Source organism: Echeneis naucrates, chromosome 15 (genome assembly GCF_900963305.1).
Source record: "Echeneis naucrates chromosome 15, fEcheNa1.1, whole genome shotgun sequence".
NCBI classification, from domain to species: Eukaryota; Metazoa; Chordata; class Actinopteri; order Carangiformes; family Echeneidae; genus Echeneis; species Echeneis naucrates.
In genome coordinates this window covers 3,081,226-3,107,367 of record NC_042525.1, presented here as the reverse complement: position 1 = coordinate 3,107,367, position 26,142 = coordinate 3,081,226, and the positions used below count along the sequence as shown (strand labels likewise).

Below are 26,142 nucleotides of genomic sequence, written 5' to 3'. Positions count from 1 at the left end.
GTCCTGCTCCCTCTCCGCCACTGGAGTCCTGCTGCTGGGAGCACGGCAGCAGCAGGCGACCCGGTCCTTTCCCACCGTGTTGACTCACAGACTCAACTGTGGTGATTTCATACCTCCGTGGACGTATAATTAATTAGTTATGCACTTAAAAAGAAATAATTTGACTCGACAGATAGTTACTAATTACAGCTTAAATAAGTGACAGAACATTTTTCAAAGGGGAACGAGGGAAGGGAGGCCACAGTCTTGCTCATATTGGGTCAACATAATTCTAGTAATAGATGTTATTTGCCATCACCATGGAGGTTGTGGAGTGGTGATTAAAGAAGTGTTGCCATGTTTGCTTATATTCATTTATCAGTGATTAAGTAGCTCCTGGTCCAGTAGGAATCTGGCGCCTGGTTCATTAGACTTTACATTAAAAGCCAAAGGGAATTAATGCTGTGCAGCATATGAGTCTTAGCATTAGTCATGCCTGTTAAAGTGACTGTTGTTTCTCTGTACAATCCCGTTTTCTCTGCCGCATGGCGGAGGGAACTTGTTGGATTCAGCTTAATCATTCTATAGCTGATATGGCTTACACAAAATTCTCTTCTGTTCTGCTGAAAAGCCATTAATTCCTGAAACATAAACCGACACAGTTAATATCAAAGAGCACAAGGAGAGCACAAAGTAGGAGTTTAAATTTGGCTTTGCTGGATATTTGAGTCGTGCTCAAATACGTAACTACATGGCAGCGCGTGAGTAAAGCTCCCCCTTTGTTTTCTTATCTGCCTCCAGTTCAATCTGAGTGCATGAGACGACAATTTTACTTCCCCTGAAAAAAAAAAAAGAAAAGACAGAAAATAGGCTGAGCACGTGTTGCTCGTAAAAGCACGTATGTCAAACACGCCTCCCTATTTTTCAGTGTCAGATCAGCCAGAATCACTTCTTTCACCTCGAGCAGTGTGGGGGCGTTGAGTGATTCTCGTGGCGGGATGGAAACGCACACGACCTGCAGCTGAGAGCGTTACTGGGACATACAAATCCCAAATCCCAACCTAGATTGGTGACAAGAAGGAGAACGAAGAGCGGTCTCCTAAGAGAGCAGATTTAGCTCCATGATGATGGTCGGCACCGCCGCCCAGGATGTCTCCCTCTATTCTGCTGCATTGCATCCTGGGACAGGACATCTATAGCAGCCCAGGAAGCCCCGGGGGAGGCTGGGGGATTAGCTCCGGCCTATCTCTTTTGAGCTGGGAATTAATTAAGTAATTATGAGAACAGGCGGAGGGATGAAATATGTATGAGCCTTGATTGGGACTTTTGTGATTGTGTAACCGGCGCACTGTCACCGTCAGGTGCAACACACACCACAGGGCTGTGCACACACATACACGTGCGTGCACACAGAATTTCAGCGTACACAAAACATAACCAGTGACTCTCTCGCTGTCGGTGGAGAGGGTATTTTGACTATTTCATTATGTTAATTAAAATGAGGTTCTCGGTATGGATTAATCATCAGTAATGAGGATTGAACAGCAGATTATGTTTTCTTACCTAATCCATATAATTGTATTTGTAGAAGCATGAGATTCATATGCCAGCATCCAATTAACACTAAAATGATTGATTTAGCACGTTCCACTGTGAGATTCCTTTGCAGTGAGAAAAGTGGACTTTTTTGCTTTTGTCTAACACTGTATTTGTTGTCGTAGGTGTTGGCGGGGGCCACGAGGGGTTTTGTGTTTCGCTGCTGTTTCCTCTCCTGGTGCCCCTGTCTCTTTATTGATGGACTTGAAGGTCTGTTCGCAGCGCAGCGCTCTCCTGAAAAATACTTCCTGCAGATGACTCAAAGAGTCAATAGCACAGAAGAGACCAGTGGCCATGAGCTACACCACAAGAGAGACTGTCGCATTCTCCGAGCACGTGCGCACAATATAGGTCTTAAGTGTGGCCACAAGCATGCACACGATACAAACACACATACAGACACACACACACACACACACACGTGCACAAGAGGCACAGCAAGGCTCCCATTTCCTCTCAATCACCTGCTAGTTTATCGACCTAGGTGCATCCTCCTTCCTTTCATTTATTTTGTATTTTTTTCACTTATTGATTTGCTCATCGGTGTATTTAGAAAGCTGCAGGAATATCGGCTTCTAAGTTTCGCCATTTGTGTCCTTTTGCGCCCATCCAACGCGCTCCTGCTCTTTTGTTTCCCTTGTCTTAAAACTTTGGCATTCAGTGTAACACTGCTCTAAGTATAGTTTAAGTGAAAGAAGGAGAGACTCATTTATGTAAATGTGCAGCGAACTTTAAAGAAAAAAAAACTAAAAATGAGCTTTTTATGTTTTACTATATGCTCTAGTTCACTGGAGTACTGCAGTGGGAACCTTCCAGTATTTAAACTGGTCCCCAGTGTTTGAACTCTGCTCAGAAAGCAGAACATAAAGCAGCGAGATGAGAGGAGAGATGCAGAGATGAAAGGCTGCCGTGTGCCCTCCAAAGGGATTGTGGGAGCCCGGGAGCGCACTTACTCACAGTGTTAGTTGTAAGATTGTTCCTTTGTCTCGTTCAGTCGCCGGAGGAGCTGCATTAAAGCCCAAGCACAGGAAATGTGACAGGAGAAGGCTGCAGGTTGGATACTTCACAAGCCCACCTGTCACGTTGTGGGATTACTTTCCATAGGTGTCGCTGAACTTTGTTGAATTGCACCACAAAGGAGGTCAGAATTCATGGAGACGTGCTTTTCGGCCAACTGACGCCCACTGCCTTGTGATGCTCGAAGTCACGATCGCGCCGATGATGAGAGGAGCAGATGTGTCTCCTGACATGACACATCCACCTTTTCAACCTCTGTCTGTTCACAATAAGCAGGAGCCGTACGAGCTCATTAATTTCTCCTCAGGTTATGACCTTCCTTACTGTACAGCGGTGCCCTCTGCGTTCTTTTCTCTCCCCTCCTACGCTCTTTTTCCAGAGATATTTTTCTCCCCATAAAGCAGAAAGAGACATGAGCAATATAAAGATTTCCTGTCATTTCCCTGAGAACAATTTGTGATGTGACGTGACGCGAAGCGACTTGAATTTCGTGGACACGGCTGAAATGCTGAGGGAGAAAAAGCAAACTTCTCTTTTGGTTAATAAAAAACACGATGTATTATTACACCACACTGTCTGATCTGGACCTGCTGAGGCCTCTGTGGCTCCAAACACAGCTGACTGCTATGCATGGACTTGATTGCACCGCAGAGAGATTTGCATATCGCTCAAAATGAAAAAGCCCCTCAACTGCCAGTTTACAAAGGCGGGAGAAAAAACACAACACATGCACAGAAATGGCTTTGGCCAACCTCCTGCTGAAACATTGAGCGTTTGACCCTTCCGCAATTTTCTTCCCATTATAAAGTAATTACTTGTGTTACAATAATACAATCAAAGGTCTCAGTCCAAAGACAAATGCACAAAGCCTTCATTGAGTAGCTGGGCCTTAAAACAAGCCATCAGGACCTCTGTAACTCTGTGATGTCATAACAACGCAGTCAAACAAGCCCGAAAAGCTCCACCCACCGAAAACCAAGTTTGGTTTCTGATCTGTTTTTTCTGTGTTTAGCCGAAAGCAGCTGTATTCTCATCCAATCAGTCAGAACAGAAATGAGTCAACCAGTCAATAGAGAGGACTGCTGCCGTCCTCCAAAGACTCGAGGGACGACCTGTAAATCTGCTTTGAGGTTGTTTTTTGGACTCCAGATGTCTAATATATTTTCCCGCAGATATCAACACTTGAAATGAAACTCGGGAAATTGTTAAATATGGGACATTTAATTTAATCTGCGAACAGACTTGTATTGTCAATCATCATCAGAGGTTGCGAGGACCAGAGAGCGCTGTTGTTTCCCTTCTGTCTATTTTCTCTCAGTTTCACTCCTCCTCACTTTCCATCCCTCCGGTGTTGGCTCCCACCTCCAGAAATGAGGTGATATTGGCATGATGGGAGACCATTCCCGGGCAAACAAAGCACACCCACACCTGAGCTTTTTCTAGGCTAATAAGATGACCACTGGCTGTCTGCACTGCGGGGTCAGCTCCGGTGTTATCCATCCTCTGTCTGCACAAATCCGGCCTATTATTATCGTTTTGATTGACTGTGTGTTGAGACGTATAATAATAGTGTCTCTTAAGCTTGCATGAGCAATATGGAGGAATCGGCACTTGGCTCTTTCGACCTTCTCCGTCTTTGCGCCTGAAAAGGCTAAAAGGCATAATGTTACATTTATTTTTCTGGCTGATATAATGCGTTATGTCACCCGTCTGCACTGTATTGCATCATGGGATAGCACTGAGTCCTGCCCAGGCTGGCCGAAAAAACTCATAATATATTCGGTGGGCTGCGCTTTCAGCTTGTCGATTTGTTGCGGTGATGTTGGAGGAGAGGTGATATTTTCTGTTTTTGTTGACACCCACCTTTTTTTTTAGTTCATAAGTGTGAAACACTGCTTTTGTTTTGTTGTGTAGCTGCTGAAAAACCACTCAAATGTGTCAGGGAAGAATTTCCGCATTCACAAAGACAGCTTTATGAATGTGAATGTTATTGAAACCAGAAATACACCGGCAGACCGCCTTTCCTCTGGCAAAGCTGCGACATTCACATTTCCAATCAAGCAACAATTTCTGCAGATCTCACACCTCCAAGTATTGAGCGGTTCTTGTGCAGCGCGTTAACAGCACTCGGCTCCGTGTCTCTCACAATAACGTGCTTGTGCAATTATAGTAATCATGAACGACGCACATATCATGCAAGACAGTTTTTGGCTTCCAGTGGGATGTTTCGCCTCAGTCTCCACCCATTCTCCGTGGCCAGCAGAAGTGCAGTAGTGGCAGCTTATTTCCGTCCAGAGCTGTCAGCGTTTCCCACCAGATCAGGGCTGTGATTAATAAAACGGGCCTCCTGGTCCCCTGCAGCCTATTCTCGCCTCCTCCCTTTACGCTACCTGTGCAGCACATGCTTGTATCCTTGTGTCTGGACCTCTGTCAACGTCTCCCTTCATTCTCATTCTCTCCTTATTCTCGCTCTCTCCTTCTGCCTCTCTCTTTACTTCCCTCTCGCCGCATCCCTGGAACTCCAGGTAAATGATGCATGGTCGACTCACGGCCGCTGAGCAATCATTAGCGAGGTGGCACAGGTGAACAGCAGCGATGGATGATGAAGAGAGGGAGGGATGGAGGGAGTAGCAGAGGACAGCAGAAGTCATGTTTCCACCCTCAGGCGTTTCCCTGTATCGTCACAAAACTAGAAGCTGTTTGTGTACAACGCTAGTCGGTGGCTTTTTTTATGCCAGGGGTCATTAATCTACACACATAAACACACAGACACACACCTACACACGCGTACATACAGAAATGAAGCTACAATGCTGCTGTAAAGGATATATTTGACTGGTAGCTTATAGCCTGTGTGCTGAGCCGCCAATATCATAAAGCGTACATAATGCTTCCCTGAAGAAATATAATGACTCTCATCATAAACAAAATTTGGGTTTATCGTTCATATCAGGGTTAATAAACTGAGACAATACCTGACGAAGGTCCACGGTGGGTAAGAAACTCCCACATGTGAGGCTGACTGGAGGCAGAGTTCACCGCGATGCCGTCTCCCCCTTCCAGTCAATCAGACACACTTTGTTTGATGTAATGACAGTAACATTGCGTCTCTCCTAATCGCTGATGATTTGATTGTCAGCTCCTAAAATACCGGTGTCTCCACTTCCAACAGATGTTATGTTTAATTAGTGTTCACACCCACTCTTTGTTGCAGCTGCGAGTCAGAACACCTAATAACACTTTCCATTTGCACGCATCTTCTTCCTTCTCGGAGCAACTCGCGCTGTATAAACACAGCGTTCCTGAAACTTTTAATCGCCTTTATGTTTCAATAACACAATAATAATGTGTAAAAAAAATAATAATAATAAAAAATAAGACACCCACACAAACATGCAGGTTATCAGATATAGCTGTGCCCTAATGTTCCTTTCTCCTTCGCTACTGGAGGATCCCTGTAATGCACCATACAGTCGAATGTCTTACCCTGACAGTGCAGATACGAACCAGCCGTTTTCCTCGGAGCTCCCTCACTGCACTTAAGTATTCACGGCGCACAATGGGCCATCGTGATGATCCTCAGTCTGCTGTTTTTAGATGATACCTCAGTCAAATCCCGGTCATTAGTGAGCATTAAAGAGCCCCTTCGAAATAAGAAGTCAACACTACGATTGTGTAGTTCCACCTTGGAACTATATCTGAGATGTATAAATATAAAAATAAATATAAAGAGAGAGAGAGAGAGAGATTTTTTTTCCCATTCAATAAAAATCAAGTCAAAACTTTGTCAGAACAGAGAGTCAGAGTTCATGGAGTCTCCACCATTAAACCATTCTGATCAAACAGCTATTTGCTGATTATGATCGCAGCAAACTCCTGATTTAAATTTGGCTCATAACGAATGAGGAAGTGAGCACATCTGCTTCCTTTCTGTCCTGAATTTCAGCGGCACAATTTGGAAATGAAGGCAAAATCCAACAACATATCAACTGCGATGTGAAGTTTGAAGCCTAAAGAAATAAGAATTTATTCTCTCATATGGGTCACCTGCAGTAAGTTTAAGAACTTGGATAGTAAGTTTTTAATTCCCCGGGCTGTGACTGAGGTGACCTTTCTGCATATGAAAACCATTTGGACTTGTTTGTCGAGCTGCTGTTTCTATGCAGTGTCGGCAGAGCGAGACATATATCAAAGGCTGACATATCCTCACATTTTCCACATTGTTCTGTCAACTTTAATTTTATTAGCCTTTCCCCCTGCAGAAACAGAGGGTGAGCAGAGTTTCTAGGGCAACAATCAGTGTAATTGTCCTAAGTCTGACACAGGCAATCTGCTAAAAGCCCCGAAGCCCAAAGGCCCAGGTGCACCCTGGGATTACTACGGTGGAGGACAGGTGAAGTCAATGCGCACTGACAAGAACATACACACACCCACATAGATCCTGGGCTGTTCTCAGCGCACACGCACACACACACACACACACAAACACACAGAGACGTGTATGGACACAGGGCCAAACATGCCAAAACGCACAAACAATCTTCAGCATAACCAATCCATCTGCAGATGGTCACATACTGAGCGCTAACTTCTTTGGTTTTTTACCAAACTGTTAACAAGCTGAACAAAACCTGACCAAGACCCATGAAGAGCTGGAGGTTGTTCAAAGTAAAATCAGATATGGAATCAACAAGAATTTTTCAGGTTTAAATCATCCATAATGGAACACAGTGGAAAATATTCAGATTATTTACATAAGAAAAAGCAGCAATACCAGCAGCCTTTGTCCAAATCCCTCTGAAATAAAAACACAGGTATTATCTGGAAACCGTACTTAAAGGATCTTCAGATAAACTCGTGGATGATTGCTTTTGTTATATTATCATAACCGCTTCATATTCTTTCACTATATTTTCACTTAGATTTGATCATATAATTGGATGTTAATTTTCTGACTTAACATCGATACTTTATAGGTAAAATAGCTCCAGCTGTTGTGAAGTAAAAACTGAAAACTTCTCCTATCAGAAAAAAACAAACAAACATGAAAGTGTCCAACAGTAAATACATATAGAAACTGTCCGCCACTGATTCAGAGTACGAAGGGGAAAAAAATGTCAATACTTTGAGCAGCACAAATGGAATTTCCGCAAAAGCTTGGCACATGAAACGGAAAGTTTTCGTGTAGCCTGTAGGAAAACACGACGGGTTTCTAGGTGATCGGATGACCTGAAGACACTCCAAAGAAACTTGAAAGACACCACACTGAAAAAAGATAAATCTGTGACCATCCTCAAGCGCCAAACTGTAATGAAACTGTATTATTCATCTCTCCCTGTACGATGTTTTCTCGCTGAGCAGAAAAGCTCGTAGATTGGCTGCTTTATTTTGCCTTATTCACTGCTTCGAAATTATATTAAACAAGTTCTGCTCTGGCCTGCGAGAAATAATTAGTCTGGTGGATAGGTCAACTTAATCATTCCTGAAAATAATATTCAATTATCTCTACAGCAACTTCTAGAGCATGCATCCTATTTTTAGGCCCCCTCTGTTTTACAGAGATAGGCAGCTTGATCCTTTTTATGTCGCGGCTGCAACACAAGACGACGGAGAGTCAGCCGCGCTAAACAGTCCTCGGCGGATAACCTATTATGCCTTAATAATGGCCCCGGCTTCTTCATTGTCTCTGCCTCTGTATGGTGCACAACATATGAGCTCCGTCCCACTTGATTATGGCTCCTCTCCCCCAGCTTCCCTCTATAGTTTTCTATTAGGTGCCCTTGACTTACATCTTCAATTAGTCTTAGCAAAGGCAGCGCAAAATAATAACTAATAATAACATCAGGCTGGCAATAATTAGGAGGGGGGAAGAGAGGAGACAGGGTAAATTGTCTAATTATGGCCTGTAAAGTGTTTACATCTTGTGTGGCTTCATCAAGGTAGACGCGTCGCCAAAGTCGGCCTCGTAAACAACGGCGGAAGAAGATTCTCACCGCTGAAGAGCTTCAGATGTGAAAATGACTGGGGATGATGCTGTATAAGTACACACTCAGTAGTCATAATGTTGAGTGCAGGTCTATTACATGAAAGGGGAGACAAGAGAAAGAACACAATCAAAAAGTATGACACGCACGGGCATGTAAACAGAAAATACACTGGCAGCTTGAAGAGGCAAATCCGTCTCAAACACAACCTGCGAACTCCATTTCACGCTTAACCTCTCTCGCTGTCAGTGTCCCTCTTCCCCATCACACTCCTCCCACCTCTCTCTCTCTCTCTCTCTCTCTCTCCAATGAAGACTTGGGGAATAAATAAATAATCCTGAACGTATTCTGTGCTGCAGGAAACGGCGTGACTGTCATCAGAGGAGGGAGGCTCTGGGAGTCATCACTTGTCCGGACGGATTATGACCTTTGAAGTTGGATTTGAGCAAAATGCAGCAATGCAGTACCGTTGCCAGATACTGTCACGTCTTAGAGAGGGGCCTCGCTTCGGGCTCGGCGTCACGCACGCGGACTCTCTGGCTTCCTGACAGGCTCACCCCCATGCCTAAAACTCCGCTCTTCACCCTGCTTTGCTGCTAAATCTCGGGCAGTGTACACAAAAACATAAATTAAACCTCGAGGTGCAAGTTGTGCAGGAGGATAAAACTTCCTCCCCACTGCCCCTCGCCGTGACTCAACGGCAGAGGGAATAGATGTTGATCTGGGTGAGTCAGAGTGAAAATGAAAATGCCCGAAGACAATAACGTGTACAAAGGTATCTTCAAAGACAGGAATCAATTGTTATCCTCGTCACCATCAAAATAACATCACTCATAAAGGGGACAAACCACCATTACGTTTGCAGATCCTGAGTGTCGTCGGCCTTCTGATGACGCCATGTTTGTTCTACTGGGTTGAGCTGCGGTGCCTTGCACCATCCCCATCAAACCGTTTTAACGAGCCCTCGAGCTCCGAGTGGAAGCATCTGCACTTGTTATGATTCTCCGCCCATTTATTTTTCTTTTAATTCCTCACCCATCTGTACATCATATGCCCACTTGGTGAAAGAGTTTGCATCGGGGGGGGGGGTCGGCTCAGAGCCTCACCATCAAAATGACCCAGAATCCCAAATATCAGAGGGACACCACCTACCTCACCGACAGCCGAGCTCTGGAGTTGGACTTACCTGCTCGATGCCTGCTTTGAAAAAAAAAAAAAAAAAAAAAAAAAAGTCAACATTAAAACTTCCAAAGCAGCGTCCACCTGTTCATCATGGCCTCCACTGCTGGCCACTCACCAATCAGACAAGATCAGCAACCAGCCACTCACACGAGGAAAAGTAAAAGTGCTGCAGAGGATCCAGCCTGCTCTCCTCCTCCTCATTGGAGACAGGCTCATTTATGAAAGGCTGCTCTCTTGTGGCCACGGGGAGGAAAATTAGATTCAGGGATGCAGGAAGGACGGACTGACAGGAAATAATACACTCTGACAAACCAGGACTGGTGCCGCTGGACTCCTTTTATAGAGTCAAGACTGCTGTCCAAAGACTATTCACAGCAAAGGGAAGGGATTAAAAGTGACTACACAGATAGACGGATAGATGGACAGACAGATTGATGGACAGACATATAGACAGATAGACAGATAGACAGATAGACAGATAGATGGACAGATAGGTTGATGGACAGATAGACGGACAGACAGATAGATGGACAGACATATAGACAGACAGATGGATAGACAGATAGACAGATAGACGGATAGACAGATAGATAGATAGACGGATAGACAGATAGACAGATAGACAGATATACAGATAGATGGATAGACAGATAGACAGATAGATGGACAGATAGACAGATAGACTGATAGACAGATAGACGGATAGACAGATAGATAGATAGACAGATAGACAGATAGACAGATAGACAGATATACAGATAGATGGATAGACAGATAGACAGATAGACAGATAGACGGATAGACAGATAGACAGATAGACAGATAGATGGACAGACGGATAGACAGATAGATGGACAGACAGACAGATAGAATAATGGATAGACGGATAGACAAATAGATAGACGGATAGATGGACAGACAGATAGACGGATAGACAGATAGACAGATAGACAGATATACAGATAGATGGATAGACAGACAGATAGACAGACAGACAGATAGACGGATAGACAGATAGATAGACAGATATACTGATAAATGGATAGACAGATAGACAGATTGACTGACAGACAGACAGACAGGTAGACAGACAGACAGACAGACAGACAGACAGACAGACAGGATATATGGAAGTGATGACCTCTGCAGCTGAACCTTGGTTGAATCCAGAGCGGCTCTGTGCGCTCTTCTGTCCGGGTTTTCTGTCTCTCCCCTCCCATCCACTCCCTCCCTCCCTCCCCTGCCTTTAGTTTACCTTCACTTGTTCAGCCTTCACTCCGACAGGAGGAGGAGGAGGAGGAGGGTGGTGGTGTGTGATTGGCCAGGCGGGGGCTGGTAGTCCGGAGGCTGGCGTTGAGCTCCAGCGCCGATCCCCGTGTTCTTGTTTACACCTTGCGGACGGGGAAGTCCGGTCAGACGCCCCGGGGGGAGGAGGACGGAGAGAGTCCGGTGCGCGGCTCTCCTTGGTTTTGTGAGACAAGTTTGTGTTTAGGTGGGAATCGGACTCAGTCTCTCTCCTGTCTGAGCGGCGATGCGTCAAACTTTTTGGTGACTTCTTCTTCTTCTTTTTTTTTTTCTTTTTTTTTGGGGGGGTTGGTGATTTGTGACTCCGGGTTCGAGCAGAGCTGGAAATGAAATCCACCAGGATTAGACCCGAGCGAGTGTTTGTTGGCATGCAAGGGGTGTGAGCTCTGCAGAGCTGTTGAAAACTTCCAAAGTACGGACGGAAATTACAGCCTGCTTTCTCCCAATCCTCCTCCTCCGACACCGACACCGACACCGACGCGCAGCGCGGCGATGGATGTGCTCTGAGCGCTGCAGCCTGCGTGCGTCAAAAGTGAACTATCCCCCCTCCCAAAAAAAAAAAAAAACACCGCCATCAGTCAGCCTGCTGACAAAGCCTTCACATCCTCTTTTTTTTTTCTAAGACACTGCTGGATAAGGAGCCACTTTGGTGTGTCCGAGGCACAGACCGCAGGTTACCCCTGTGTGGACGACCCGCGACGTCTCGCAACGGCGTAGCCGGAAAAGATGCTCTCTGTTCGGACGCAGCGCGACCAACGTCTCGGTCCTCTGGTTCTCCTCCTCGTGTTCGGGGGACATGTCGTGTCCGGCACCGGTGAGTTGTGACATTAAACATCACACTGAGCACATGTGACATGGAAACACGTTTAGCACACACAAACACACAGCACATTTTCAGCATGTTTCTCGAATAGTTTCACATTCAGATCACAAGCTTTGATCCAAGTGATCAATAATAATAATAATAATAATAATAATAATGATAAAAAAAAAACAGTCCTGGATTATGTTCTACGAGTAAAACTGCAGGTTTCTGGGCTTTTCTGCTGACCTGCACTTAAAAAAAGTCTTCAGCTTCAGATTGGAGTTTTTTTCCACTTGGAGTGGAAAAATCAAACTCCCCCGGTGCGCATGGAGTAATTAAAGTTTTGCTCCATGCTTTCTTGACTTCTCAAAAAAAAAAAAGAAAAAAGTGAACTATGAAACCTTCTCCGGGGGTAGAGAGTCTTGTTGACAGTTTTTATTCCCCCCTTCACTTCAAGTTACAGCATTTAAATATAGTGGCACTTTGTTTTTGGCTGCTGGTGAAGAGACAAGTCACTCAGCTGATCATGAACCATCCAACTTCCTTTTTTATTTTATTTTACATTTGGGCTCGTTACAGCTGTCTGCTAATCTTAATGCCATCAGAGAGGGCAGACAGCTCCAAGAGAAGATGAAATCACTCGGCACAGAGAGCAGTGAGGCTGTCAGGGAGGGGACGGGACAAGACCTGAGCATCAAGGTGACTCTGCCCATCCTCGGTGTCAGATTAATGGTCCCCCTCGGTGTGGCCTGTTGGTAGCCTGGACCTTTTCTCTCCCCTCTCTTTGCCAGATCAGATTGAAATACGAGGCAGAAATCTGAGGGTTTAGTGAATTCTGGATTAAGCTCGGTTTACAGTAGAGGAGGGGGGAGAACAATGTGGACAAAAATGGAAGCAGAACCTACAAAAACAAAAAAAAAAAAAAAAAAGTGTCTGCTGAAGAAGTAATTTCTTCCTTTTTCTTTTTTGTCTCTGTGCTTAATGATAGCTATAATCTTTTGAGGGGCAGACGGGGACTGGTCTGTCTGTCTGTCTGTCCAGGTCGCTTGCCATTTCTTTGAATCCCAGTAAGAGCCCCCGCTGCACCTCCCAAGGTCCTGTGCATGTATTATTCTCTGAACAGTCGGAGCAGAAAAGCAGCTTACGTTTATTAAAATTGTGGACCCGTTCTGAAATCCTTGCATGAGAAATGAGAAACATTGATACAAACAGTTGTGGATTGCAGAGCTGAGAGTGGAGGAGGTGGGGAGGTGGAGAGGTGGTGGTGGGGGGGGGGGGGGGGGGGGGGGGGGGGGGGTGGGGGGGGGGCAACAGGGGACAATAGCTCAGTGTGTCCCAGTAAAGTTTCTGTCTGGCAGAGAAGAAGATATATTTAGGGAATGCATGATGGGACACACAGATTGCATTTATCTTCTCTCCTATTGTGCATTCCCCCCTATCTGTTTCACACACACACACACACACACACACACACTTTAACCCTCCTGGATGTGCTGAGCTCACATTTCTGTGGAGCTTCTTTTCCTGTGTTGACATACACATTAATTACAAGGATTGCCAGGAACACTTGTCTGGAGTATGAGCCCGGCTGTCCACTGTTTCTCTCAGCATGTGTCATTATTAATGACTTCATCAGAATTAGGGGAGGTGACAGACGGGAAGTGTGCTTACACCGCGCTGTTTGTGACACATCGGGATTAAAAGGAGGCGACCAGGTGCCCCGGTCTGATCGTTTTAGGGGCGGGGAGGGGCGTGAGACTGGCGTCCAGACCAGGAGGTCAAGGCAGGAGGAGAGCGAGGGTGGCGAGGGGGCAGTGGAGTGTTCAGAGTTAGGAAGCGTAGCGTGTCAGACACTCCCAGAGAGGACTGGATGAATAGTGACACGTTTTTTGTTTTGTTTTTTTTGTGGGGATGTGCTGTCTCGTTCGTGTTCACTGTGGGAATCCTCTTCCTCCTCCTCCTACTGAAGTCCCCCCTCAGTGCACTGGCTGCACGAGGACTCACGTTTTTAAATATTATATGCGTGCGAGTACAAGGCTGCTGAAATATTTGTTGCCCCCGCCACACTCTCGGGCCACAATTGTGCCATTTTCTGCCAGCTTCCATGGGAATTTTTAGATGAGAGGAATGTGGCCACAAAAGCTAACCTCAAACAAACACCAAAGTAGATTTGGCTTCAAAGACACTCAGCAGATTGAGATGTCAGATTAGATTAAAGTGTCTCTGAAACACGTAGTCATAACAAAAGTGCTGCCAGGCTGTGGCATCTGCAGAGATTTTGGACAGGTGGTTGGGCACCCTGAAAAATAAACACACAGACAGCTCTCTTCAGGCTAAATCACAGGCCAGACTTGTTCCTCAGACGACTCCTGCTGGCAGACCCGGCCAGGCCACATTCTGTCCTGGAGCAGTGCATTAGTTTTATGACCGAGAGGCGGCAGGGGATGGGATGGCTGGCCAGCCACTGCCCTCGCTGCTGTATTATTCATATGTGCAAAGTGGTCTTTGTTAATATTTAAAATGTGCTTATGATGCTCAAATTCTCAAGGAGAAAGCGTGGGAGGGGAGCAGCTGCTCAGCTCTTATTGGTGTAACTGACCCGGATGACTATTGAGGGGGGTAGTGGAGGATTTTAGGGTACCAACAGGCATTTATAGACTGGATAAAAGAATCGCAGTTCCAGAAAGTGTGCCGTTTGGGGGCGGGGGGGGGGCGGGTGCGCTGGAGCGGATGTGTGCGTGTGAACCAAACATGGAGAAGGGTTATGTGGGGTAACGCTATCCATCTGAAAGTGAAGAGGAAAAAACAGAGAGGGGAGATGGAAGAGAAATGAATCTGGGAGAGACACATTGAGATAGATTGATCTCGGGGCACGGCTTTTAAATATCCTTTATGAGAAAAGAGTGCAGAAGAGAACTCCATAGCAGTGGCATTCAAGCGTCATTAAACCTTTGGCACTGGCCAGAAGAATGAGACGCAGAGGGGTAGGTGGTGGCCTGGGGGGTTGGCGGGTGGTGTGGGGGGGGGTAAAGAGTTAGAGGAAGGCAGATGATGCTCAAGCTGGACCAGGTTGAAGCTGACAAGGCTGCAGAAGAAACAGCAGTTAAGGGGAGAAGGGAAACTCTCGAGGTGAGGGTGGGGGTGGGTTTTTTCTTTTTTTTTTGGAGGGGGGGGTCACAAAGAGAGACACAAATCCACCAGGGGGATGTTTTTATTAAGGCTCTTATCGATGGAGAGAGCTCACAGTATTAAGAGTAGACATGTTTAATGCTTTGCCAATACTGTGCATGTTAGATGGAACCATAAATCTGCAGCAAACAGTGACGGTTCTGTGGGGGGGGCAAGCAGCAAGGTAAATGGAGGGGGACGCTGACTTTAAAGAATGGAAAACAGAATCAGCAGCAGAGAAAAGTTTTAACCACAGATTGGCAGCCCTGAGATGAATACAGTTTTAAGCACAGGTCATTATTTTACCCTGCTGAAGGAAAATATGTTGCAAAGGTATTTAGGACACGCGGTCATAATGGCTTAATCAATATTGCAGTGCATAATATGAATTCAAACTGTGCGTGTGATTTGAAAAAGCACACAGGAATTCTGTATGTAATTATCATCCAGTGAAGCTATTTAAATATTCCATGTTATGTTTTTCTGAAGTTTGGTTGAAAATGTCATGTTTTCTCTCCTACCTGCTCGCGCTCGTAAGGAAAAAATGGGGGAATGTTTCAATTTAATACAAACATTTTGAAAATGATTGATGCACGAGATTTAAACAATGTTTTTGATAGAGCTGTTTATCTCAAGGTCGGACGAGTCTTTTTTTAAAAAAAAATGGTAATCACAGAATTAAATTTTATTCTGTCAATGACTTTAGAAGGTGATGCCATAAAACACACGATTTTTGGTGTTGGTCTTCAAATGCCCAATGAGTGGAGCTTTTATGGATGGGTGGAAGGATTCGAAGGGTGGAGGAGGGACGGTTTCGGTGGCAGATGGGAGCTGAAGTTGCTGCTGGGTCGGCAGGACAGGGAACCCCCTGCCCCTCCATCCTTAGCCCCGTAGGGTGGGGTGGGGGAGTGGGTGGGGCAGACAGGGAAACAGGAAGAAAACCTCGGTGGGGTTCCATTGTGCTTTAGATGAATAGGGAGACTCCAGAGGGCTTTTTCTGCCTCTTTGTGTGGGGTAAAGAGTGGGGGGGGGGGGTCCGCAGCAGAACACACACACACACACACATTTACAAATTCAACAGGAGCTACAGCTGCATGAGTGTGTGTGCATGATTCTCTGGAAGAGGTGTGCAACTGTTGCATAACTCCTCGCACACAGGAAAAGACCGCGTTTGCTTGTTTTAGCTTGAAACAGAAGAAAAGAAAAAAAAAAAAGAAAACCTGATTCACTTAATGATTGATATGCAAAGACATGCTCAGTGACATCTGACATCAAAAGGACAGCACCCACCCCACCCAGCCTCCCCACCCACACTCACAACAGCTCACACATATGCAAAAATGGAGCCACATCCTCTGATGAAGAGGTAGTATTTATGTGTATAATGGAGGAAGACCTGCTGGGTCACTAAGAAGGAGAGAGAGTGAGTGAGTGCAAGAATTTTCATTTAAGATCTCAGCAGCACACTGAGCATCGTGACCAATAGGATCAGGATTCGCTACGGAGGGGGGGGGGGCGCGCGTCAGATCCCCTCACTGCCCACCCACCTCCGCTCTTTCGCGCTAAAGCACACACACACAAGCACACGTATGCACACATACTCATATAGCCGACACACACTTGGCAAAAGTGTTTGCGTCGAGGTCCGTGGATCAGAGGCGGTGTCAGCATTTGGTCGGCTGAGCTGTGGTCCAGCGCTCTGCGTGTGCCCTGATCGTTTAAAAAAAAAAAAAAAGGATGTTTTTCAGGCCACGTAGAGTCCCCTCATCTTCTTAGCAGAGGCTTTTTGTCTTCAAAAGGCAGTCGAGCCAAGTCCACTCAGAGCTTAGACCACAGCCAATCTGTTAATGCTTGTGTTTGTGCGTCTGTTTGTATCCGAGCGTGTCACGTGGGATCGGCTCACTGGAGGAAAATTATCCATAAAATGTGTTATTAATGCACTTTCCACCGTCGGGTGGAAACGCGCCGCATTAGAGGAGGGAATGGATTGGATTTGCTTGGACTTCTGTTTTACGAATTTGGCAAAGAGAGCCGTTACATTCCCCCAGATCCACACTAATAAACCGCCTTCACTTGTCCCTGGGTTCCCCCTTCCTCTGCCTTCAAACTGGTGATGGTCCCATCAGCCGTATTTATAGCTTTGTAGTCACTCACACACCAACCTCTGTCAGCCATATCTCACTCACTCCATCTTTTTTTTTTTTATCTTGCCAACTCTGGGGTGTGAATTTGGGAATTGCTCTTTAGGAGGCACTGTGAAGAATCCCATTTCTCTGAGCGTAACGCTTATTAGGGTCCCATCTGCCCTCGGGGTAGTTATGAATGTGGGGGGTGTTTGGGTGTTCTTGGGTAGGTAAAGGAGGAGAGGGACCTTTGTCATGCCTGTGCGTAAGTGGATGTGGGTGCCGCTGGGGGCTTGTGCAGAGGTGAGAAGGGGCTTTTAACACTGCAGAGCACACACCGAGCAGCTGGTGAGTCTAAAGTAGGGGAATGACACGCAGACCTCCCTGGAGGAAGAAAACCAGGCGTGCTGAGCGTATGTGCACATAACTCCAGCTGAGCTAGGCAACGGAAATGATCCCGCGTCCTTCTGTCTGCGTGGCACGCAGCTAGGCAACAGCAGGACTCTCAAACAACTTAAAGTTGTTGTGTGTTTTTTTTTTTTTTTTTTTTTCCCTCCCACTTCCCCTCCCTTGTGTGTGTGTTTTTAAATCAAGCCGAACGATGGGTAATGAGTGTGTTTGGGAGTGTGTGTCGGATGCAGGGATGGAGGGAGGCTTATGTGACTGGCTGCATGTCAGCGACGTGACGCTGTGCTGGGTTATTTAATGTAGTGACTGTCGGTGAGTTAAATCACCATGTTTGTCTCCTAAGCTCATTGCCCCTGTCAGTAATGGAGACTGATTGGCCACTCAATCAGAGGTTAACAAGGCCACATCCAGACCTCTCCTGTCCCTTCATGTCTTTCCTCGCTCTCTCTTCCTCTCTTCTTTTTCTTTCCTCCCGGCAGTTTGAGCTTTAAAGATTGTGCTTAAGGACGAAGTCTTCTTTGCAGCAGCATCCTGGAAACATATGCAGACACATACAAACGCGCAGTGGGGGTTATAATCCTCGTTTCTGCTCAGACGCTCTTGGATCACAACCATAGCAAAGAGCAGTGAAAGAATGAGATCTGCCCTCGTCCACCCTTTAATTCCCCCCCCCACCCCGTCTTCAGCTTAATTCTTATTTCGCCTCAGAAGGCTTTGACTGGGAGCCTCCAAGCTCGGTAAGGATTCTGTTCTCGCCTTGGATGCAGGTCTTAATCAAGGGTTGACAGGCTCCTCTTGGCGTGTTTGTGTGCGGCGGGTGGGTGCAGCGCTGATGGGAAGTCAGCCACTTGCACTCCCTTTTCTGCATGGGTCACAGTGGGGTCACGCTCCCAGCCTCAATCAGCACACGGCTCTCGTACACACCCATCTCGCTCTCGCTCCGGCAGCTGTTCTGATTGCACAGGAGGAGACCTGGCTTTTCATTGTGGTACATTCGCCATGCCAGGTGTATGTGACAAAATGCCGCCGGACATCGGCTGCGGAAGAAAGAAGGACCCGGGTGTCGTTTTAAGTAAGCGCCACATGTGAAAGAGCAAACCGAACGCAGCCTGGGTCTAACGAGGCAGATGTACCCGCATGTAATTAAGGTTAGATTTAAGTGCATGAGCTCACGCAGGCATGAAGTGTGTCAGCGGGTGTGTGTTTCAAGCCTCTTACCTGCTGCTGACCAGATGGGCTCAACAACAGACCCCACGTTCACCTCTCGCTGCCATTCTGCTTAGATTAGCTGGTGAGCTGAGCTAAGGCACACGGCCATTAGACACATCAGCCCCCCCCTTACACACACACACACAGTCACATAAAACACATGTACAGTCCTCGTTTCGTTCATCATGCAGGATATTTAGGATGACGATACACTGTGTGTGTGTGTGTGTGTGTGTGTGGTTGGACAGCGCCAGCGGCCTGCTGTTTATGGGGATTATGAAAGCAGATGGACAGCCATGCTGACTGGTGAGGGTTCATTAACTCTGGGAGTCTCTGCTGTGACTCTGCCGCTGCTGTTGCACAGCTTCACTTGTCTCCAATCCTCTCTGCAACAAGACGGTGTGTGTGTGAGTGTGTATGTGTGTGAGTGGTGTGTTTGTGTGGGTGCAGCAGGTAGAGAAAGCATTTTGTGCAAGAAAAGGAAAACCATATAGATCTTTATCGATTGGGGACGAGATGAGAGCTTCACATTTGTGCTTGATTGGTTCGTGTGGAGGCATCACAGCAGCAGCCGGTTCTTCTTCTTTTTTTTTTCTTTTTTTTGCACTCTCTGGTGTCATTATGTTATTTTTGTGCCATTTTGTGTCAACGAGGTTCTTCTACATGAAAGGCAACAGGAAAAAGCGTGTTTTCGTGTAACCTAGTTTAGAGGAACGAGCCAGTTGGAGACTCCTGAGCATGATGCAACATCTTCAGCAGAGGACCATGACATTTCCCTGCTCTGCCAGGGGAGATGAATAGCTATAGTTATAGTGGGTCATTAAACACTGAGCTGTCTCTCTCTGTCTATAGCTTCAACCTTCACGCTGCAGCCAACTCCTGCCTTCTTCTTCCACGGCTTAATAAAGCAGGCCGAGAGGCAGACAGACATACCTGTGGAGAGGCAGACAGGCCCACAGACAGGCCTGCAGATTCCTGGGCAGATGGGCTGTTTGGAGTCCCGCAGAGGCCGCTGGTGCCGTTAGCCACATGGGTCTTTCACCAGGGATAGGGCCTGAGAAAGAGTTCCGGTTGAGAGCCGCCTCTAAATTGCCCAAATCAGCAGAATCAAATGCACCACAGTTTGTCATTTCCTCTTATCGATGCCAGCAAGCTTTTCCGACAGTTTGGTTTTGTGAGACTGTGATGTCAAACGCATGCATTCCCACTGTAGGAGACCTGGAAAGCAGCAGTCACGGCCATTATGAGGAGCTGGTCCAAAGCGTGAATGCAGATGGCTGTAATTCCTGTAAAATGAAAATTTCCAGTCAAAGTGGAAACACCAACAACATCTTTAATGTCTTACATGAGGCCTTAAACGAGCAACATGTCCAAGGCATTTCCTGTGCACAGGCCTGCCTCGTCCAGGATGATTAACTCGCTCCTTTTCGGCTGAGGTAAATCTTAAATCTCTCATTAGAACGTATTATTTCGCTCTTTTTCAAATTGTTGATTTGCGTGCGTAGCAGCAGCAGCTGAGTGAGGAGCGGCGGCCTCTCTGCCTGCTGCGTCAGGCAGGTTACGTGTCTGATGCAGCGAGCCGGCAGGACGAGCGGGTTGTAAACCTAAACGAGCGACGTCACAAACATACCTCCCTCGGTTCGGACGCTGTGTCCAGGCTCTGCTGCTGCTCGTTTCCCGCAACTGGTGATGGTTAAAGGTGACATACGCTGGTATAGATACGATCTTATCCAACCATTATGAGTCATCTGTTGGCGGGAACGTGATCAGGATCAGGAAAACAACAGAGAATAGATCTCTGATGATCTATATTCATTATCTATTATTGTTATTATCATTATTGAAACACTCATTATCTCTTTAAATGAGCTGGAACAAACTGAAAAGAACGTCTTTCCAAAATCAACACAAAGTTCATGATCTCAACAGAACATCAGAAGCACCTTTAAAATGTTTTGTGCTCTCGAGAGTAAATATTTCTTCAACAGAAAAATATGCTGTAGTTCTGCAGTCAGCCACTTTTTAAAGCCTTTGTGATGTGGCGATGATGCTTTGTGCCTATTTTGGGCCAGAAGACTGAATGGCAAAACAAACAAACAAAAAAAACAAAAAAAAACAAACAAAAAAACTAAACAGAAACAGAACATTTACATGTGCATGTCATTGTCCGCCCACGCCTCCGTCAGCGCCGGCGTGTGTGCGCGGCAGGTCTTCCTGTGCGTTCGTGAGTGGCTGTCGCTCGTGGCGTGCCTCTTCATGGTCTTGTGAGCGTGAGTTTGTGAGTGACAGTTATACAGTGGTGAGGAGTGTGTAAATCTCCTTCCCTCTAAAGCGCTCAGCAGTGGGCCTTACATTAGCACAACAATTTACACATCTGTCCTGAGGCGAAGAGCAGGCAGACTTGGAGAATAATGAAATAGAGACAGAGTGTGTGCGTGCGCGAGTGCGAGAGAGAGAGAGAGAAATCAGGAGAGTTTGGAGAGGTTTATTAAAACCCCCCCCACCACTCACCATCCTTTTGTCCATCTATTCCCTGCGTTGCCCCCCCTCTCTCGTTCAGAGGAGCGATTACATGCCTCTGTCTCTCGTCTTTCATCTCTCTCCGTGAAGAGAAGAGGAATGAAGGTCTTCTGTGGCGTGTAATTACACAGAGACATCCTGGATGAGGGCGTCTGTCTCCACAAACAAAAAAAAAAAAAAAGAAAAGAAAAAGACAACACCCCCCCCCCCTTAATACCTCTTGATGGGGGGAGATCTAAAAAGAGACATTTAAGTACCTTTGATCCACCACAGGGCCCTTGTCTTTACCTGCCACTTATGGACGCCTAATAAGTACCATCGCAAGTCTATTTATTTCATTAGAAGCGCTGACACTAACATATGCGTGGCTCGGCTCCAGCACCATGGGAGTGATATATGCGGCTCCTCCATTCATTTTAAGCACGTAGTCATAATAATGACACGTTTACAGAATGCCGTTCCGATCTTACCCATGAGTCATACCGCTGAATGATTATGGAAGGGCGTATTTTTTACGGGCTTACACTGGTATTGGCTCAACCTTTAATTGGCCCAAAGCACATTTGCATTCTCAGAAGGTAATAAGGGGGCTCTTTGGAGGCACTTAAAACAAGAAAGTCATTGCACTCTGACTTAATTCTGCTCATAGAAGTGATGAGGCCTCCAGATGGCTTTTTTACTGTGTGATATGGCCATTTTATGTGTTCGATCACACGCTTACTCAATACTATTTGAAATAGCTAACTTTGTGGCTGTACCACTGGTCTCCTGCCGCCCGTTTTTTTCCTCTCAGTATTTTTTATTACTTTGTATTTCACTCGCACCAGAAGAGAGATGCAAATACAGCTGCAACACTCTTCCTGAAATACAAAACACTGTCTGTGTTGATGCCGTTAGGTTGTTTGTCATGAATCTAGAGAGCGAGTCTTGTATGAAATTAGAGACCCCCCCCCTTTTGTTCTTTGGCTGCATCAGAATGTACCTTCAAGTGTCCCGCTGAGAAGAAAGCAGAGGTCATACAGTGTGGTTTGACGCTCTGCAGAGGTCGCCCATGTCAAGCAGCCGTCCGCTAAGAGAGCTGGAGTCGGTCTGAATGTGTTTAGCGTGTCTTCTTTTTTTTTTTTTCAACTTGTGTAAATCCGCCCCCATTCATGGAGACTTAACTGTTTCTGTGAACTCGCTGGGAGATGAAGTGCGTGCTGTGGTGCAGCTAAAACAGAGCTGGCGTCAGACAATAGCCCGGGGTCTTCTATTACACTTAGCTGAAGCTGCTGAATAGACTCTCAATAGACTCGGAGCATTGCGGCCGTCCAGCTGCCGGACAATGGCCTGCTCAGCAGAAAGGTGGCCTGTGACCTCGAGGTCTGCTCCGGCCCTGTCTGCTCTGATCCCTGAACCCTCGGCACACAGTCAGCACCACAAGCAGGGACCCTGCAGTAAACAGAGAAAACCAACAGCAACCAAAGGGCAGAGCTGTAAACAAATGCAGTTGTTGGCCTTAAAGGAACAGGACTTTTTACGGTGCAGTGAGACGGGAAGATTAACACCCTCTTTTATGTCTGTGCTGTAAATATAACAAGCTTAGCTTAGCACAGACCTTTAATTCAATGGGAAACACACAGCCTGCCTCAGTCCAAGTGTTACTAAGTTCTAATGAACACATTATAGCTTGCTTAATTCAGATTTAAACAGAAATGAAGTCGTTAAAAGTTGTGGTTTCATGGGAAATGACACACTGGAGCTGGAATTTAGTGGCCAGATGCACTGACTTCCTGATGTCACTGTGAAGTTGTGAAACATCCAAAACCATCCAGAAAAGGTCAAAGTATTTTTTTAATTTGGTCTGAAACGGGACTTTCATTCCTCCTGCTGAGGACATGAGCTCCGTCTGACTGTGTTGTGAATGCTCAAACTGATTGACTCGCAATTTCTGTCCTTTTTTCTTTTTTGTCTCCCCAATTTTCTTTTCTTCATGGAGGCTGGTGGCAGACACTGTGTTTACACACTCAAAAAACTATACAGCTACACCCAAACTGGATAATGGGTTTTAGTTCTTTGTCTGACTGGGTGGGGATTTTAAGATTTCTGGATCCCATTTGGAAATGAATTTACTCAGTTTGGCTTCAGGAATCCATCACGCTGAGGGAATCAGTCTTTCTGTTTGAGCGGAGAATAGGAAGCATTTTATTCTGCTTTAATAATACCAAGTGTTTGAGCCTCAGACATACTCTCATTTCCCAAAACAAACACAATCACCACACTTACACCCCAAAATCAAACACAACTTCACACACAAATTCCAGCACCGGGAAAACCGTTCACGGACAGACGCCCTGCTTTTGATCGCAAGCGGCCTCCCCTCCTCCCCCATTTGTGTTTATTCTGGGGATTATTCTGACCTAATCTCTTTAGAGCATAATTCAGATTAGATTTTGTGTTATTATTATTGCTATGTCCATTCCCTACTGTCCTGCAGGGATTTCCTGACTGCCGTAGTGCTCCCGTGTTTGGAAAATTGATTAAAACCGCTGACCACTGCCCCAGATAGCACAGGGCACTGGCAAAGTGGACGGGGAAAAAAATGAAAACACAAATGATACACCGCTGCAGTTTGTAAAAAGCATGTCCCCTGAAATAGGACCGTGGGAGGACATGCTGTGCACAGTGGCAACCAAATGTAGAAATCCCCCTTTGGTTCAATTATCCTGCATCGATCACCGCAGGAGCAGCTGAGATAATCGTATTCATAAATGTTTAACAGTACGCTCAAACACAACGTTTTGCCTTGACCAACCAGTTACCAGCAGTTTGCTTTGAAGTTCAAATGGCCATAAACAGAGCAAAGCAAAAAAAAAAATCAAATATTTGAAAAATAAAAAAACTTGAATGAATCTAATTACCTGAAGCAAAAGCCTGCGTGTGTGCAGTCAAAGCTGGAGCTCCATCTGTATTTGAGCTTCCCAAAAGTCGCTCAACAATTTGATATTCAGACGTCATGTTGCATTTTCAAGATAATGTTTAAACGCCATCTGCCTTTTATCTGCCTCTGAGCTGGGGAATGTGAACAAGAGAAGCCTTAAATAAATTACAGCGGAGTCAGTGCAGGAAAAAAAAAACAAAACAAAACAATCCATCAATTTTCTGTCCTTCATTAACAGAGAAGGTCTAAACTTTAGGGTTTTTTTTTTTTTCTGACGAAAAATCTTCAGATAAATTAGACAAAAGCATCAATAAGTGAGCGAATTAACTAAAACTAGTCCTCCGTAGATCTGCTTCCTTCTTCCTTGTTTTGCCGCCCATTTGTTTTCAGCGTTATTGAAAAAGAACACATCAGGAGGAGCTTTTGCACATAAAAAAAGTGAAGCTGTTTTTACAACAGAGAGTATCAGACAGGAAGAACATGGATCCAAAGATATTGTTTGTTTTTCATCAACAGCTAAGTAATTAATGGTTCCTTTTTGGTCTTGATGCTCCGTCATGACTCCCAAACTGTGGTCTGGTGCCCCGCTGGTGGCCCGGGAAGGTTTTACAATTGTGCAGACAAATCGTTTGCAAACATTTTTGGTAAAAAGTATATAAAAATATTTTCATGAAAAAATTAAAAGGAAATCGCTTTTGTTTTGTCTTTCGTATTGAGGTCTATCTCTGTAAAAAGGCAGTGATAGGAACTGCGAAAATTGGAGAATCAAAATGGATAACTGGTTGGCAACGAGAAAGCGTTAAATGTGTCTCTTTACGTTGAACAATGAGGAAAAACTGAGCTTCTCCTGTTTTCAAATCATTGTCCTTAAAATAAAAAGTGCTCTATGGCGTTGTTTGGCCGACGTGCGCGACATTGGATGAGGGCTGCCAACATTTTTTGCTATTTACAAGTTTAGCACGGACCTGCTAAAGGTTGGGAATCACCGGTGCATGAGTTTGTTAAAAAGATCCAATGTGTTAATAAACCATCTGCCCTCTTTGTTTTGGAGGGGTTGTTGCAGGGTTGTTGTGTCCCTGCCAGTGCTGAGACCAGACCAGCACCCCTGGTAGCAACATATTCACCTTTCACAGGCTGAAAACACACACCAGATATCCCTGAGGTCCAGAAATACACAACCTGCACTTTCATCTTTCCATTGCTCCCCTTTGCTTACTTGTTTTTCTCAATTAAGATGAATTATAGAATTGCATTGGGGAGCAGGGACAAGGAGCGCTTACCCTGAGGTCCTTCAGTCAATGAGTTGGAGAGAGAAGCAGAGTGCTGTGGATATTTTGGTCTGTGTGCCTCACACCCCCCCAGATTCCTAATGGACCGCACGATATGCAGCGTTCGCCAAACTTATGAGAGCATGTGCATGTGCAGAAGCAGGAGGAGGTGAAGCTCGGGTTTATTGCTCATATGTGGAGATGGAGGAGATAAAGGAAATGCAGCCGGGGAGGTGTGTTTGTGCTCGCTGAAGGACTGGGCTGCAGTGTATATTTCATTACTCTTTCCTCCTTCAGAGGCCCAAGTGTGTGTCACAGTTCCTTCTGTTGGCAGCCGAGCACCAGATGATTAGATGAGCTGCACCTCGGTAAATGGATACTATTGATCTCCACACCTTGTTATATGGAACACCTCAGAACGTGATGAGTCTAAGACAAGACGGCATGATGAATCTCACGCTGTCCAAAATTGCCTCTTCTGCTCAGCTAACTTTCTCTCTTTTTCGCCTTCACCCCCTTTGAGTACACAACGTAGCCTGACTTGGTCCTGTCCATTCTGCTTCCCCGTGTCTTCCTATTCTTTCTTTTTTTTTTTTTTTTTATTTGCTCCACTGATTGCTTTCACTGTCTCACATTAAGGTGATAGCGGACTGTGTAA

The 26,142-nt window shown here is 45.7% G+C and overlaps 1 protein-coding gene across 1 annotated transcript in view; it reads left to right on the top strand.

The window, feature by feature from the left end:
- Positions 1-11,058: 11,058 nt before the first annotated feature.
- Positions 11,059-26,142, top strand: part of unc5b (unc-5 netrin receptor B) — a 47,227-nt gene continuing 32,143 nt past the window's right edge. The window contains exon 1 of the mRNA XM_029520911.1: positions 11,059-11,877. Coding sequence (XP_029376771.1) covers positions 11,790-11,877 — 88 coding nt within the window. The 5' untranslated portion in view covers positions 11,059-11,789. The remainder of the gene's footprint in view (positions 11,878-26,142) is intronic.